This window comes from Bos indicus, chromosome 20, assembly GCF_029378745.1.
Source record: "Bos indicus isolate NIAB-ARS_2022 breed Sahiwal x Tharparkar chromosome 20, NIAB-ARS_B.indTharparkar_mat_pri_1.0, whole genome shotgun sequence".
In the NCBI taxonomy this organism is placed as follows: domain Eukaryota; kingdom Metazoa; phylum Chordata; class Mammalia; order Artiodactyla; family Bovidae; genus Bos; species Bos indicus.
In genome coordinates, this window is record NC_091779.1 from 37,971,062 (window position 1) to 37,987,980 (window position 16,919).

At 39.7% G+C, this 16,919-nt stretch overlaps 1 protein-coding gene across 4 annotated transcripts in view; it reads right to left on the reverse strand.

Annotated features, from left to right (window-relative positions):
- Positions 1–448: 448 nt before the first annotated feature.
- Positions 449–16,919, reverse strand: part of SKP2 (S-phase kinase associated protein 2) — a 39,315-nt gene continuing 22,844 nt past the window's right edge. For all 4 annotated transcript variants that reach the window (XM_019982870.2, XM_019982872.2, XM_070774762.1 and 1 more), the window contains 3 exons: positions 9,598–9,649; positions 9,312–9,419; positions 449–2,536 (listed from right to left, as the gene is read on the reverse strand). In XM_019982870.2, coding sequence (XP_019838429.2) covers positions 2,323–2,536; positions 9,312–9,419; positions 9,598–9,649 — 374 coding nt within the window. In that variant the 3' untranslated portion in view covers positions 449–2,322. The remainder of the gene's footprint in view (positions 2,537–9,311; positions 9,420–9,597; positions 9,650–16,919) is intronic.

The following is a 16,919-nucleotide window of genomic DNA, read 5'->3' on the forward strand; positions in this document are numbered from 1 at the left end:
GTTGGACATGACTGAGTGACTTCACTTTCACTTTTCACTTTCCTGCATTGAAGAAGGAAATGGCAACCCACTCCAGTGTTCTTGCCTGGAGAATCCCAGGGACAGGGGAGCCTGATGGGCTGCTGTCTATGGGGTTGCACAGAGTCGGACACGACTGAAGCGACTTAGCAGCAGCAGCAATGCAGAAGATGCAGATTTGATCCCTGGGTCAGGAAGATCTCCTGCAGAAGGAAATGGCAGCCCTTTCCAATATTTTTACCTGGGAAATCCCATGGACAGAGGAACCTGGTGGGCTACAGTACATGGGGTTGCAAGAGTAGGACACGACTTAGCACACACACACATTCAGAGGGCTGAGAGAAATCTCACACCATACCTAATGCTCGTTTTAACCAGAGTGCTTAAGAAAAATAGAGAAAGAAAAAAGGAATACAACTTAGCTGAAGTATTCATTTTTATAAAAATGTTTTATTTTAAAACAAATCTATAAAAGTAGAAATCACATACAAAAATACAGATTACTCTGACATGTTAGCAAAATAGCTTATGGCTGGACTTGAGTTTCGAAGTACTGTATGTGTGAGGGTATCCGGAAATAAGAGGCCAACCGGATCCTCCCTCCAGCCCGTGTCACTAATCTGTAAACAATAATTTCAAGTAGTATGTAGCACTTTTAAACTACTACAAAATTGAAACCTAATCATTTCCTGTGTAACACTACTTTATAAAAATGTTCTTCCTTAGGTTTGAGCAGATAAGGGCACTTCATACCATTGTTTATAACATTTCAAAGATCTGATTTTTAAAAAAAAGCAATGTTAATAGAAATGATGAGTTTGGGCTTTTTGCTCCATTTTGAATATATGGGAAGGTCATTGATTTAAACAAGAAGTTAGTGTTTTTTTTTTTTTTTAAGTAGAATTTAGTCCTTTTGCTTCTATGTATCATTAAAAAAAAATCACTGATGCTATCAAAAGGTTCAGCACCCAAGTCTTAACTTTTATGCATGTGCCAGCTGTGCTTATTGCTCTGAAACTGCATGGAACATACACCTTCTTCTAGTGTATATTCCTAATTGAAAGGAACATGCAGTTCTTAGGGAACTCCAGGTCCAGAACTTTATAAAACAGGTTGCTAGAAACAATCATTGTGAGAGGCCATTAAAATAAAATTAAAAAAAAAAAGACAATTTAAAATACTTGATTCCAGAGTAAAAATAACTTTGAGAACCTTAGCAAAAAGGAAAACGCAGGCATCTGCGGTTCAGGATTCCATCCAACATTTCAAGAATCAAAGAATGACTGGTTCCTACCTCTCTAAAACAAAGTCATCTTAAAAGCTAAAGAACCCACGTTAACATAATTTGATCATAAAGTCAGAAGTCCACAATTCAATTTCCTCAGCTAATTCAGAACGCTGCGAACACAGTACATAAAGGAAATAAAAGTAGTCGCCCAGTCGTGTTCGACTTTTTGCGACCCCATGGACTGTAGCCCGCCAGGCTCCTCTGTTCATGGGATTCTCTAGGCAAAAATACTGGAGTGGGTTGCCATTTCCTCCTCCAGGGGACCTTCCCAACTGTACATAAAGGAGACTTCATTAATGTGCATTAGAGGATACCCCAGGTTAACTGTCATAGAAAACTGTCTCTTGAGCCTTTACATTCTATACCAATTCTACACCTCTGGTTGGCCAACTGTTTGTTTCTTTATTTAGGTTTTAAGGTGAATGACCTGGGGCTATTTGTTTCCATCAACCTGACTGCAAATCTAAAGGCGCAGTTGAAATGTCTATTTTTCTTGCCATCCTCAGAAGAGATTGCTGCAGATCTACTCTATGATTCTCATTCTTTTCAGCTTACAATACAAATAGCTTATTATTTTTTGCAACCTATGTCTTATAATAAAGCAGTGCTGAAAAATTAAATAGAAGAATGTTCAGTTGCCATATCGGCTATGAAAATGATTTGCTGGTGGCGATTTTTAAGCTTGATTCTAAATAGATTTATGAAGAATGGCACTTGGAAGACGTGGTTCAAATTTTGCTATTTAAGGTATCTTGAAATTATAGGCTCACTCTCCCTAAAATTTCAAAAAGCGTAGAGCTGAGGCTCTTAAGGGTATAGCAGTGATAAAAGCTTTCATAGTCAGTTCTAAAAAGCAACACTTCATAGTTTTCTGTCTCCAATGGTTCTCTAATATACTTGTAGAAGGAAGGCAATGGAAAACCATGAATAAAAATAGCTGAGCTCTCCACAATTGGGCTTCCTGCTTACTTTCCCTGTTCAAAGAAAAGAGGAGACACCATCTTGCAATAGAGGATTCATAGGCAACTGGGCTTCTCCAGTGACAGTCGGCATTTGATGCCCCATATCTCTTGGTTCTTCTTGTTGCCAATGGTCGGCCTGGCGATGGTGGTGAAATGGGAGCAATTAATCTGTAGATGAGGGAGGGCTTCCTTTAACAATTGAAGGGTACCGTCTGGTACGATTCCAAAGACTTGTAGTGTTTTTAATGTGGGAATTTCTCCAAGTTCACTGGAAAGGAAAAGAGAGACTTTCAGAGTAGCAGTATCTATGGTAACTGCCACTAGAGTTACATGATCCAATTTTTACACACTGTATCATATTTTATACGATACAAACTGAAGACATAATTTGCAATCAATGATTCGAGGGAACAGCAAAGGTGAATCAAACCACAAAGCACAGGCCACAGCTTGGGCAATACGGCCTTAGGAAACACATAAGTGCATTTCGTTGAATTTCTAATAACCAAAAAACTCCTAGGTTTATTTAAAATCCAAACATATTTTCTTTCTTTCTCCATTCTTGGTTTATATTCCTCCTCCCCTCCCACCCCCCGCCCCTACTCTTGGTTTATATTGAAAAATGTCACTGTGTTGGGAGGGGAAGCCAGCAAGCTAGTGATGGGAAAAGTAAATGTTTTACTATGGCATAAGCTGGAGTCACGAAAGGTTACATGCCACTTAAGGATATGGACTTGATCTTTATTTGAACAAGGCCTGCCCACTTGAAAGGAGATGTGAGCAGAGTTAGTGACTTCCAAGTAGTGGTTAATAGTCAACAAGTCCATTACATATGATGAAACCTAACGGTGACTTCATGATACTATTTTAAGGTTGTGTGTCAGGTGCAGATAGACACAATAAACATTTTACTTCTCTACATATTCCCTTTTTTTCTTTCTGACACACAGAAGCCAGTTATCTTCCTAGGTATTTCACATTAAGTGAAACCGAGAGTCCCTTGGATTGCAAGGAGATCCAACCAGTCCATTCTGAAGGAGATTAGCCCTGGGATTTCTTTGGAAGGAATGATGCTAAAGCTGACACTCCAGTACTTTGGCCACCTCATGCGAAGAGTTGACTCATTGGAAAAGACTCTGATGCTGGGAGGGATTGGGGGCAGGAGGAGAAGGGGACGACAGAGGATGAGATGGCTGGATGGCATCACTGACTCGATGGATGTGAGTCTGAGTGAACTCCGGGAGTTGGTGATGGACAGGGAGGCCTGGCGTGCTGCGATTCATGGGGTCGCAAAGAGTTGGACATGACTGAGCAACTGAACTGAACTGAACTGAACTGAACTATGTCAACAGTGAGATTCTGGTGCACAAAAAAGGGATCCTGTTTTCCCAAAGCAAATATGCTTTGGTAATGATTCTTTCTTCTTACCCTAGGTCTACAGGCTTAGAAATTCATCTCTCTGATCTATATTTACTCCAGGTTGGGACACACAGTCCAAAGTCTCAGGAAAGGGAATATTTAGTTTGGAGTTTCAACAAAATCCCACGGCAGATCAATGAGAAAATCAATTCCCTAGAATAAGAAGCATCCTTTATATTTTCATACTGTCAATAATTACTTAAAAAATAAACCTTCCTTAGAGTAATTGTCAGCTTGCCCCTAATCTTTCCTCCTCTCAGCTTAGTGTATATACCAATGACCAAGGCCATCCTCATAAAGCCTAGCTCAGATTAAGTCCTTCCCCTGTTTGAAATCGATGATGCCTCCCTCACGTTTACAGAACTCAAACCATCTACTCGCCTTAAGACCTTCCATACTACTCCTGCTCTCACTCCCCATCTAAGTGTATTTATTCTACATTTAGGAGAGTTTTAAACACCACAGATGTTAACATATACTGGTTGAATACAAGAGGAAGGGTAATTTAGAAAATAAAAGTACTAACCAAATGAAATAAACATGCTTGGTGTTCCTAAGGGGGCAGTTAGATCTGGATGTAAAAGAAAATCAGCAAGAACAAATTGCTATTGTTCATCAAGTAAGCTAATCTCTGAAATGGAAACAAGAGTATAAGGAGATGTCAGCATATACAGATGTTTATACTTACCGTCACTGAAGATGATAGCAATCTGGCCCAATCTTAAATTTCTCTTATATAAAATCTGAGTATATGAGAACTTTGTAATATCCATGAGAATCCAGATTCTGGGATCTCTAGATTAGCCAAGTTGTAAGACATTCTGCAGTGGAGAGTATTTAAAACAAGAAACTAGAGGTGGGAGTGAAGAGGGATGGCAGACGACAGAAAAGCAAATGTTTTCGCAACAGCACTTTGTAAAAGCCTTGGTGAGGAAGGAAATTATATTAGACACTTAGAAGACACTCAGGTGTTACATGTGAGAAAGGAGTGAGCAGAATATGATAGATGGTGGATGAATGACCATTCCCAAGCCAATAAAACCAGGAAGTCTTTAAGATTTTAAGGAGACCCCCCACCCCCCCCCCAAAACAAGCCTCTTGTATGTGTATCACCTACAGCACAGCAGAGAACGTACCCAAGTATCTCTTTGAAAACTTCATGGAAGAGACTGAAAAGTAAACTAAAGGAGAGTAAATAGAAACGAATAGTTTGAGAGTCATTATTTCTAACTTCAGTATAAAATGACACTGATAAGGTCTTAAGTGTCTCTAGTTAGTTAGTAAAGAAAAGGTATTTATAAACTGTTTGACCAGGTTCACTCCTTTGCTGTTCACTGTTCAGTCGCTAAGTCGTGTTCCACTCTTTGAGACCCCATGAGCCTGGAAGCACACCAGGCTTCCCTTCCTTCACTGTCTCCCTGAGTCTGCTCAAACTCACGTCCACTGAGTCAGGTGATACCATCCAACCATCTCGTTCTCTGTCACCCCTTTCTCTCCTCCCCCAATCTTTCCCAGCATCAGGGTCTTTTCCGGTGAGCTGACCCTTCGCATCAGGTAACCAAAGTATTGGAGTTTCAGCTTCGGCATAAGTCCTTCCAATATTCAGGGTTGGTTTCCTTTAGGACGGACTGGTTTGATCTCCTTGCTGTCCAAGGGACTCTCAAGAGTCTTCTCCAACACCACAGTTCAAAAGCATCAATTCTTCGGTGCTCAGCTTTCTTTAGGGTCCAACTCTCATATTCATACATGACTACTGGAAAAACCATAGCTTTGACTAGATTGATCTTTGTTGGCAAAGTGACGTCTCTGCCTTTTAATACTCTGTCTAGGTTTGTCATAGCTTTTCTTCTAAGGAGCAAGCATCTTTTAATTTCACGGCTGCAGTCACCATCTGCAGTGATTTTGGGGCCCAAGAAAATAAAATCTGTCACTGTTTTCATCGTTTCCCCAACTACTTGCCATGAAGTGATGGGACTGGATGCCGTCATCTTTTGAATGTTGAGTTTTAAGCCACTCTCCTCTTTTACACTTTCCTCTTCCACCCTCATTGGAAGCTCTTCTGTTCCTCTTCACTTTCTGCCATTATGGAGGTATCATCTGCATATCTATTGTTGATATTTCTCCCAGCAATCTTATTCTCCTTATAAAACCTTAAATTCCTCAACTTAAAACTCTCCTGCAAGTATTATTATTTCTTTAGTTTCTCTTAATCTCAGATTACTATCTCCAGCTTCAGTTTTTTCCATTAATGAGAAATACAAGAGAAATCAGACCAATTAATAAGGAAGGGAATAAATATAAGGAGGGTGTGTCCTGAGGATAAAATATCTAGTTTGCCAAGTATTTCAAAGCATTATCAGTACAAAAGAAAGACACTCAAATTTTATGTTACCACTTCTAAGAAATGAAAATTTTTTTTAGCATAAATAGCTTTCTGGAAATTATTGAAGATCCTAGAACTCTTACTATGCATTTCATATACATTTTACCTGGAGAAATGTTTAAGGATAGGGTACCAGCAAACTCATCTTAATGAATTCACAAGGTAAACCAGTATACTGTTCACTTTATGTCTTAAGAAACATACTCTTTTTACCTTAAGGTTCAAGGACAGCATCTTTCTTCTGTCTGTTTTCACTGTATTCTGATGGTCTGACTTGTTACTAAACTGATACCTCTGCTTCCCTTATTTCAAGGTAATATTTAGACAAATTGGTTACAGTGCAGTCAGGGTTCGCACCTGGGTCTGTGACTTCAGATCCATGCTCTGACCCGTCAAGTCACACTGCCTGCAGATGACTGTGCGAGTATTATCATCCCAATGGATATAAATATAAAAATATGAAGGCTCACAGCCTCCCCTTAGCATCTGCTCAAGTGAATAGGTATTTCCTGCTTAACTTCTTACTCTTTGGAGAGAAAGAACAAAAGTAAGACACATAAGTAGATTCTCTTGAGAAAAACAAGCAGAAAAGAATGATCAGTGTACTCCCAAGGGAGATGCACAGACAATGCAGCTAAAGCTCAAATGGCAAGGGTGGGAAACAACTGTTAACAGAGAAACCTTTTCAGGTTAGACACTCCAGACTCCTAGGAGTTCTGGATGCTAGAAAATTCAAGTGGCAGGGGATTTTAATAAGAGTTGCATGTATATGAATTTAAGCCCCAACATCTGCTGCTGCTGCTGCTAAGTCACTTCAGTCGTGTCCGACTCTGTGTGACCCCATAGACGGCAGCCCACCAGGCTCCCCCGTGCCTGGGATTCTCCAGACAAGAATACTGGAGTGGGTTGTCATTTCCTTCTCCAATGCATGAAAGTGAAAAGTGAAAGGGAAGTCGCTCAGTCGTGTCCAACTCTTTGCGACCCCATGGGCTACAGCCCACCAGGCTCCTCCATCCATGGGATTTTCCAGGTGAGAGTACTGGAGTGGGGTGCCATCGCCTTCTCCACCAACATCTGAGAGCCCTGCAACTAAATATTGGCATCTCTTTTATGCAGTGCTTTTCCAAATGAGACACCAGCTGAGACCCTGAGCCCTAAGGATTAACTACAGTGCTTTATTAAAGATGTTAATTACTGGATTCCCTAATTCTATGAGTTAACTCTATATAGCTGAAGTGTCTGATCTATTCATTCTTTTTAATTCTTTTTCTTTAAATTGCAACATAGTTGATTTTTAATGTGTTAGTTTTTGGTGTACAGCAAACTAATTCAGCTATATATACATGTATATGTACATATATATATATATATATATACACACACACATACATATTTCATTTTCAGATTCTTTTCCATTACAGGTTACTATAAGAAACTGAATACAGTTCCCCGTTGCTATACAGTTAAGTCCTTGTTGTTGATCTGTTTTATATATGTAGTGTATATCTGTTAATCTCAAACTCCTAATTTATCCCTCTCCCTCCACCCTTTCCCCTTTGATAGCCATAAGCTTGTTTTCAATGTCTGTGAGTCTGTTCCTATTCTGTAGATAAGTTCAGTTGTATTATTTTTTTAGATTCTACATATATGTGATATGATATTTGTCTTTCTCTGATTTACTTAGTATGATAATCTCTGTGTCCATCCATGTTGCTGCAAATGGCACTATTTCATTCTTTTTTATGGCTGAGTAATAGTCAACTGTACATATGTACCACATCTTCTTTATCCATTCATCTGCTGATTCATCATCGCTTCCATGTCCTGGCTGCTGCTATATTCATTAATTCTTTTTTTCTTTTTTGTTCCAAACTTTAAACTTTTTCTTTTGTATTGGGGTATAGCTGATTAACAATATTGTGGTATAATAGTTTCAGGTGAACAGCAAAGGGACTCAGCCACACATATACATGTATCCATTCTCCCCCAAACCCTCCTGCCATCCAGCCTGGCACATAACACTGAGCAGAGTTCCCTGTGCTATACAAAAGGTCCTTGTTGGTTATCCATTTTAAATATAGTAGTGTGTACATGACCTTCCCAAAGTCCCTAATTATCCTTTACCCCTGGCACCCATAAGTTCGTTTTCTGTATTCATTAATACTTGAAACTAACTTACAAGACCCAAACTAGTAATTTGAGGACTACGTAAATTCTGTGCTCAAATTCAACACCCTTCTTTGGTAGGAATCAGCTTGATTACCTTCATGTGGATAGTGAGCGTAAACAAGGTCAGCAGGGTCATTTAGGCGATGAGGAAGAAGGACACCAGGCCAAATCCAAGATACTGACTCCTTGTAGTTTCTAATAAAATTGCTATACACTTATATATGACATGACGAAAAACTCTGCAGCCCTTTGAAATATAGGAAAACTTCTTAAAGCTAAAGAGATGATATTCCTAGGATGACTTGGGTATGGCACTTCTTAAAAGCAAGATGGATCCGATTCCTCTTTTGTTAGCATTGCTTTGATTTTGTGGAAGTTGCTGAGCAGTACAAAATCAACCCCTAAAAGAGCTACCAGATTAGATATAGACTATTCTGCACGTGTCCAGGAGATCTGAGACATACATCCAGTTCAGTCAGTAACTCACTATTCAGCTTTGGGTAAGTAAGCTTTTACTTCACTCTTCTGGATCTTAATCTCCCTCCTCCTCAAAGAGAACATCACTCTTATAATATTTACTACTTACATATTTTTATTTTTCCCCATTCCTTGGCCTCTGGGACAGACACCACTAGGAGACTGTAGAACTTTCCCTCTAAGCTCAGATGAAGGTTTTTGGACTTAACTAGTTGATCTGAAAAATTTCAGAAACACATATACACACACGGTCTGCCTCCTCCTGTTATACTCTGAGCTTCCTGAGACTAAAGGCTGTCTTCTGCTTTTCTAAGTTCTCCTCAAGTACTTGAACAGTATTCTAATATTTAGACCAGTTCACAGCCAAATAAATGTTTAGTAAACTACCTCAATCAACTCAACTTTACCAGACGTTTTAAGCAAAACATCTTGCCTTGGTTCTTCTATTTTGCTAGTCCTTCCTAACTAGTTTGTGATACATTAATTTGATGTTTAAGCTTTAAACATCTGCTGTTAATAATAACGGATTTTAACACCAAGTGACATCTCTTTTGGCCCCTGCCCTCTGCTCATTTTAAGAAACAAGAGTACTCACAGTAAAGTTTCAGGTATTATGTCATAGCACCGACTGAGTGACAGGTGTTGGAGGTAGTTGAGTTGGTAAAATTCTGGAAAGCAGTCATTTTTCAGCATGACACTATCGCTGTAACAAAACAGAAGAAAAAATTAAAAATCTATCCATCAATCCCAGATGAAGATAGGAACAGCTTATCATTCATTCAGTTCCTTCAGTTCAACAAAGTAAGATTCTTTCCTTGTTCAATAAAAAATCATGAATTTTCATTAAAATTTTTTTGTTTAAAAAAAAAATAAAAACATACCTTAAGTCTAGGTGGACAAGATTGGGACATCTTCCAACTAAGGTAGAGACATCTAGCAAAATAAATAAATAAATAAAAAGATGGTCACTATCAAATGAGGAATCACACAAGGATACTTGCTGTCCATACATTTCACATTGTGCTGGAAATTCATAGTGCAATTAGAGTTATTCACTATTAGAAAAAAAAAATTATCATCTTGCCATGTAAGACTTTCTACCCAGGAAACACAAGAAATCATCTGAAAAACTACTAGCAATAGTAAGACAACTAATTGTGTAAAATGACTGGATAAGAAACTCCATAGCTTACCTGTGTGCCAGCAATAGCTAGATGAAAAGAGGTAGGGGGAAGTCCAGTTCACAACAGCAAAAAGCAAAATCAAATAGCACAATATATATACACAAATATCAAAAAGTAGCACTCCAAACCAGTGGAGGAACATCATAGATTATTAAAAAATAATATGGCTACTACAACTAGAGAAAATTAACTTCAACTCAAATAAAACATCCAAATTAATTCCACGTTATTAAAAACGTCCAAATGCAAAAATGAATAATTTATTCACTGGATCTTGGGATCAGTAACGCGTTTCTAAACATAAAGAAAAAAAAAAAACAAAAAGGAGACAATGATAATTTACTACATAAATCTTTAAAAACTCTACCATGTTAAAACAAAACAGAATACAAGCAGAAATAAAGTGGTATCAGAAAACTGGGAATAAATGTTTCCAATAGAGTTCATGTTTTTTTTTAAAATTTTATCTTTAAACTTTACAATATTGTATTAGTTTTGCCAAATATCAAAATGAATCCGCCACAGGTATACCTGTGTTCCCCATCCTGAACCCTCCTCCCTCCTCCCTCCCCATACCCTCCCTCAGGGTCGTCCCAGTGCACCAGCCCCAATCATCCAGTATCGTGCATCGAACCTGGACTGGCGACTCGTTTCATATATATTATACATGTTTCAATGCCATTCTCCCAAATCATCCCACCCTTGCCCTCTCCCACAGAGTCCAAAAGACTGTTCTATACATCAGTGTCTCCTTTGCTGTCTCATATACAGGGTTATTGTTACCACCTTTCTAAATTCCATATATACGCGTTAGTATACTGTATTGGTGTTTTTTTTTTCTGGCTTACTTCACTCTGTGTAATAGGTTCCAGTTTCATCCATCTCATTAGAACTGATTCAAATGTATTCTTTTTAATGGCTGAGTAATACTCCATTGTGTATATGTACCACAGCTTTCTTATCCATTCATCTGCTGATGGGCATCTAGGTTGCTTCCATGTCCTGGCTATTATAAACAGTGCTGCGATGAACATTGGGGTACACGTGTCTCTTTCCCTTCTGGTTTCCTCAGTGTGTATGCCCAGCAGTGGGATTGCTGGATCATAAGGCAGTTCAGTTCAGTTCAGTTCAGTCGCTCAGTCGTGTCCGACTCTTTGTGACCCCATGAATCGCAGCATGCCAGGCCTCCCTGTCCATCACCAACTCCTGGAGTTCATTCAGACTCATGTCCATTGAGACAGTGATGCCATCCAGCCATCTCAGCCTCTGTCATCCCCTTCTCCTCCTGCTCCCAATCCCTCCCAGCATCAGTCTTTTCCAATGAGTCAACTCTTCGCATGAGGTGGCCAAAGTACTGGAGTTTCAGCTTTAGCATCATTCCTTCCAAAGAACACCTAGGACTGATCTCCTTTAGAATGGACTGGTTGGATCTCCTTGCAGTCCATGGGACTCTCAAGAGTCTTCTCCAACACCACAGTTCAAAAGCATCAATTCCTTGGCGCTCACCTTTCTTCACAGTACAACTCTCACATCCATACATGACCACCGGAAAAACCATAGCCTTGACTAGACGAACCTTTGTTGGCAAAGTAATGTCTCTGCTTTTGAATATGCTATCTAGGTTGGTCATAACTTTCCTTCCAAGGAGTAAGCGTCTTTTAATTTCATGGCTGCAGTCACCATCTGCAGTGATTTTGGAGCCCCCCAAAAATAAAGTCTGACACTGTTTCCACTGTTTTCCCATCTATTTCCCATGAAGTGATGGGACCAGATGCCGTGATCTTCGTTTTCTGAATGTTGAGCTTTAAGCCAACTTTTTCACTCTCCTCTTTCACTTTCATCAAGAGGCTTTTTAGTTCCTCTTCACTTTCTGCCATAAGGGTGGTGTCATCTGCATATCTGAGGTTATTGATATTTCTCCCGGCAATCTTGATTCCAGCTTGTGCTTCTTCCAGTCCAGCGTTTCTCATGATGTACTCTGCATAGAAGTTAAATAAGCAGGGTGACAATATACAACCTTGACGTACTCCTTTTCCTATTTGGAACCAGTCTGTTGTTCCATGTCCAGTTCTAATTGTTGCTTCCTGACCTACATATAGGTTTCTCAAGAGGCAGGCCAGGTGGTCTGCTATTCCCATCTCTTTCAGAATTTTCCACAGTTTATTGTGATTCACACAAAGGCTTTGGCATAGTCAATAAAGCAGAAATAGATGATTTTCTGGAACTCTCTTGCTTTTTTTTCCATGATCCAGTGGATGTTGGCAATTAACAGTATAAAAAATAGTATATTAAGAGTATAAAAAAATATAACATGGGTAAAAAATATAAAGATACTGCATAAAATATAACATAATAAAAATGGAGCAAGAAATGCCAAGTATTTTTTTGTGTGCTGTGACATGAAAAACAAATCCTATTACAATACCCAGAATTGATGAAGTATCATAAAGCAGGTGCCCCTACACTAAAAGTGCATATTTAATTTTATGCAGCCTTTCAGAAGACCTCATATTTTGAGGGTGAACTGATCTTTCTTTTAAAAAAAAGTTTTCAGGGCATAACACACTTTGCTCTTTGGCTCAGTGATTCCACTTTTAGAAAAGTAATCAGAGATCCCAGGTGGTACTAGTGGTAAAGAACCTGCCTACCAAGGCAGGAGACAAGACACACAAGTCCATCCCTAGGTTGGGAAGATCCCTGCAGGTGGGCAAAGCAACCCACACCAGTATTCTTGCCTGGAGAATCCCAAGGACCCTACAGTCCATAGGGTTGCTTCATTCCTGTCTGACTCTTTGCGACAATCAGCAAGGAACTAAATATGATGAAAGGAGGTGGAAACACAAGGAGGCATACACGCACTAAGATATTCACTGTAGTGACAGTTATAAAAGCCCCCTTCCCTCGTTAGTTTAATAGGTCAACCTTCATCCATTCTATGGAACACAATGCTAATAACAGCCATTAAAAAGCTATTTAATAACACTTTACAAAATGAAAAAATAACTCAGGATACATTGTATACTGAAAACAAAATATATATAATGCATGATAATCTCAATTTAAACACACAAACATATATATTTACACACAAATTTACACATAGAAAGGAAGGGGGTTGGGGGTTGGAAGGCTGGAAGAAAATACATCCAAATGTTAAGTGCAATTACCAAGGGTGGTGGGATCACAAACACCTTTTCAGAATTTGGAAGAAAGTCCCATGTGATACTTTGCAATCAGAAAATGCATCAAGTGAGTGTTATTTACTTTAAAAAAATGGGCAAATTTTATTTCTGTTTGAGGGTTCTTTTTTTCTTTCTCACAGCTACATCTCCAGCTGCATCCCCTTGTTTGAATCCTAGACTTGCATTTTCAACCTCCTGCACACACTCACTGGGCTATGTGATAAGCATCTCACATTTATGCCTAAAACCAAATGCTTGATTTCTCCCCTCAATCTCTCCTTCCCCAAAGTCTTCCCCATCTTAGTAAGTACGAACTTCATTGATTGCTGGGGCCCAAACCCTGGGAGTCCTACTCAAACTGTTTCCTCACATCCCACACCCCATCTGTTACCCAGTCCCCTTGGGTTAGCTTTCAAAATGCATCTGAAATCAATCATTTCTTACTTCCTCAAATGTGACCACCAAGTCTCCAGCGGCCTTTCCCTGGCACAGCTCCGCAAGGGGACTTTTCAAAGGTGAGTCAGATCATTGCATTCCTGTTCGAAATACTTCAATGGCTTCCCATCTTACCCAGGAAAACAAGGGAAACAGAGCTTCTGCCTTGGCCAAGAAAGCCCCCAGCTATCTCATCTCCTAACACTGAGCTCCTCGCTCCCTCTCCCAAGCTGGCTTCCATACGGAGAGGAAAAAAAAAATCTCAAACATTTAATAAAGTTTGTCTATTTAAAAAAATAAATAACATCTATTGATTCATTTTCTGATTATAAAGTAGCATATGTGGCTTTCCTCCAAAGGCACCTGCTGGTCCTTAGTTCTAGAATGTTCTTTCCTTACATATCTACGTATCACTCTTTCAGGTCTGTGGTTAAATCTCACTTCCTCAGGGAGCTCTTCTCTTTGGCCATTCCATCTGAAAGCAGCCCCCTTCCTGCTACACTCTACCTGAGCACCCTGCTTTAAACTTTTCCTCCTTGTGTTTCCACCTCCTTTCACCATATTTAGTTCCTTGCTGATTGTCTGGATTCCCCACCAGAATGGAAGCTTCACAAGGATGACTTTCTCTGTTTTGTTCAAGGCCACATGTCTCAAGTTTAGAACTGGGTTTTGTGCGTTATAGGGGCTCAACAGACATTTGTCTCAAGAGCTGCACAACATAGTTCTGAGTGACCCATCATCTCACTAGCCAACCACAAAATCCACAATCAGATACAGTCTTCCCACCTGGGAAAGAATTAAACCTTGGGGGATGAACCTGGTTAGTCTCTGTCTTCAGCCCTTGTTTAAGTCCTGTCTTTCTTTGGTGGGTAGAGTTAGGAACCAGTAGTGACTGCCAAGATTCCTCTTCACCGTCTCCTTCATTTCACTGGAGTAAGAAGGGATCTTAGAAACTACCTAATCTAACTTGTCATTTTAGAAGAGAGACATTTTTCGCTAGAGAAGTCCAAGTAAATCTAAGACCCAAAGCTAGGTCCTCCCAACCTCATTCTGTGCTCAGCCACTGCTCCACAGAAAGGGTGGAACAGTGGGTGGGTGAGGAATATAAACACCAGGAGCCAACAGTTACTGAGCTCTCACTACGTGCCGAGAATGATTAAATGCCTTGCACACGTATTACATCATTTATTGCTCACTCTAATGCTAAGAGGTAAGGTACTACTATTATCTCCATTTTATTGAGAAATGGAGGAACAGCAAGGTTAAGCAAATTGCTCAAGGCTACCCAGTGAATGACAGAGTGGGTACCTGAATCCAGATGGTCTGTCACTGGTCTTGGAGGTAAAACACAAAATCTGTATTGTCTTCTACACAGTGAAATAGCGTGTACCGTTGTTAAAAATATCCATTTAAAAATTCTTGAATTCCCATTGTATACTTAAGGACACTAACACTTCAACTCCTACTCTGTGTCCTATCCTCACCCTGAATGTGTCCAGGGGATTTTACCACCTATCATTCCTGCCAAAACTGAGTAGAAAGGCGATTTGTTCTTTTTCAGAGGAACACAGAAAAGAGTTTTAAGAGTTTTAAGCCAAACGTGGAAACAATTTACAGTAGCTTGCCTACAGCTGAGTTTCTCGACCTTACACCCAGAACCTTGGTTCATTACAGAAAAACTCTGAATAAAGAAGTGGGAGGTTCAGGTATGAGCAGAAATGTACACAAGGCCGTCTTCCCCTGGGGATGAAGAGAGAAGAACCACGGATGGGATTCAATGCAAAGAGGATGCTCCCTCATGGGAATTTAAAGTCCTTGGAAGGCAACTTGGCAAGAACTATCCAAAGCTTGATAATGAAGCCTAATCCTTGGCCTGGCAACTCCACTTAGAAATGCACTCAACAGTTTGTTTCTGTCCATAAGACAGTTGTTTATAAAGGGAGAAACTGTAAAGACTCTCAACATTCGTTACAAGGAGATCAACTGAGTAAGTTCTGAATGAATCAATAAATTATTCCAAATATATCTGATGGAATATCACATAGCCACTGAAAATGATGTGTGGTGTAGCTACTGAAACGGGGTTACTTGAAATAAAACCATACTATAAAGTACTCCATACTCTATGTCCCATTTTTTTAAAAAGCCACTTTTTAACAGGAAAAAAGACTAGCAAAATGTTAGTAGGATTATTGATTTTTGTGTTTTTACATGTTTTAGGCATATTTGAGAATGACTATGTAATACTATAACTAGATATTTTTAATTTTTATTTTTAACTGGAGGATAACTAATTTACAATATTGTATTGGTTTCTGCCCTACATCAACATGAATCAGCCATAGGCATACATATGTCCCCTTCCTCTTGAACCTCCCTTCCAAACAGATTTAAAATTGTGTTTAAAGGGGAAAAAATGCAGACTAGAAATACTGTGTGTGGAGGGGAGTGGTTAAGAAAAACACTATTGCTGCTTTTGCAGATCTCTAAAGAAAGCCCTCACTTTGTTATCTGGGTTCAAGCACCTGCAGAGGATTCCGATCTCTGACCACTTAGGAGAATCCGCTCCTATCTTCTACAGCCTCGGATACGTGACTCACAGGGGATAGGTCATGTCCTGAAGGAGTACTTTTCAAATACTGCTTAGATTTTAAGAAGATACATTCTGCAAATATTTGGTTCAAATCTTTTAGAGTATGTTAAAAATAAGAAAAACACTCAGAGGGGCTCATACCACCATCAAGACATGAGGTTAGGGCTGAGGTGTGCACTGGCTTAACGAGGCTTTGTGTAGGCCGCCTGAGACCATGAGGGCAAGCTATTAAAATGCTAAGTGAAATAAGTCAGGGGACTTCCCTGGTGCTCCAGTGGCTATGAGTCCATGATCCCAATGCAGGTGGCCGGGTTTGATCCCTGGTTAGGGAACTAGATCCCACATGCCACAAGTTAAGAGTTAGCACATTGCAACTAAAGATCCTGCATGCTTGCCAACTAAGACCTGGCACAGCCAAATAAATAAATAAAAATAAACATTAAAAAAAGAGACAAAAACAACTACTATATGATATCGCTTATACAGGGACTCTAAAAACGACAACAAACTAATGCGTAGTGGTGGTTTAGTTGCTAAGTCGTGTCCTGCGACCCCATGGGCTGTAGCCTTCAGGCTCCTCTGTTCATGGGATTCTCCAGGCAAGAATACTGGAGTGGGGTTGCCATTTCCTTCTCCAAGAGATCTTCCCGACCCAGGAATCAAACCCAGGAATACTGCCTTGCAGGCAAAGTAATGGATCTAACAAAAAAGAAGCAGATTCACAGATACAGAGGACAAACGAGTGGTTACCAGAGGGGAGAAGGAAGAGGAGAGGGATTAAGGCAATAAAGGGGAAGGTGATTAAGAGA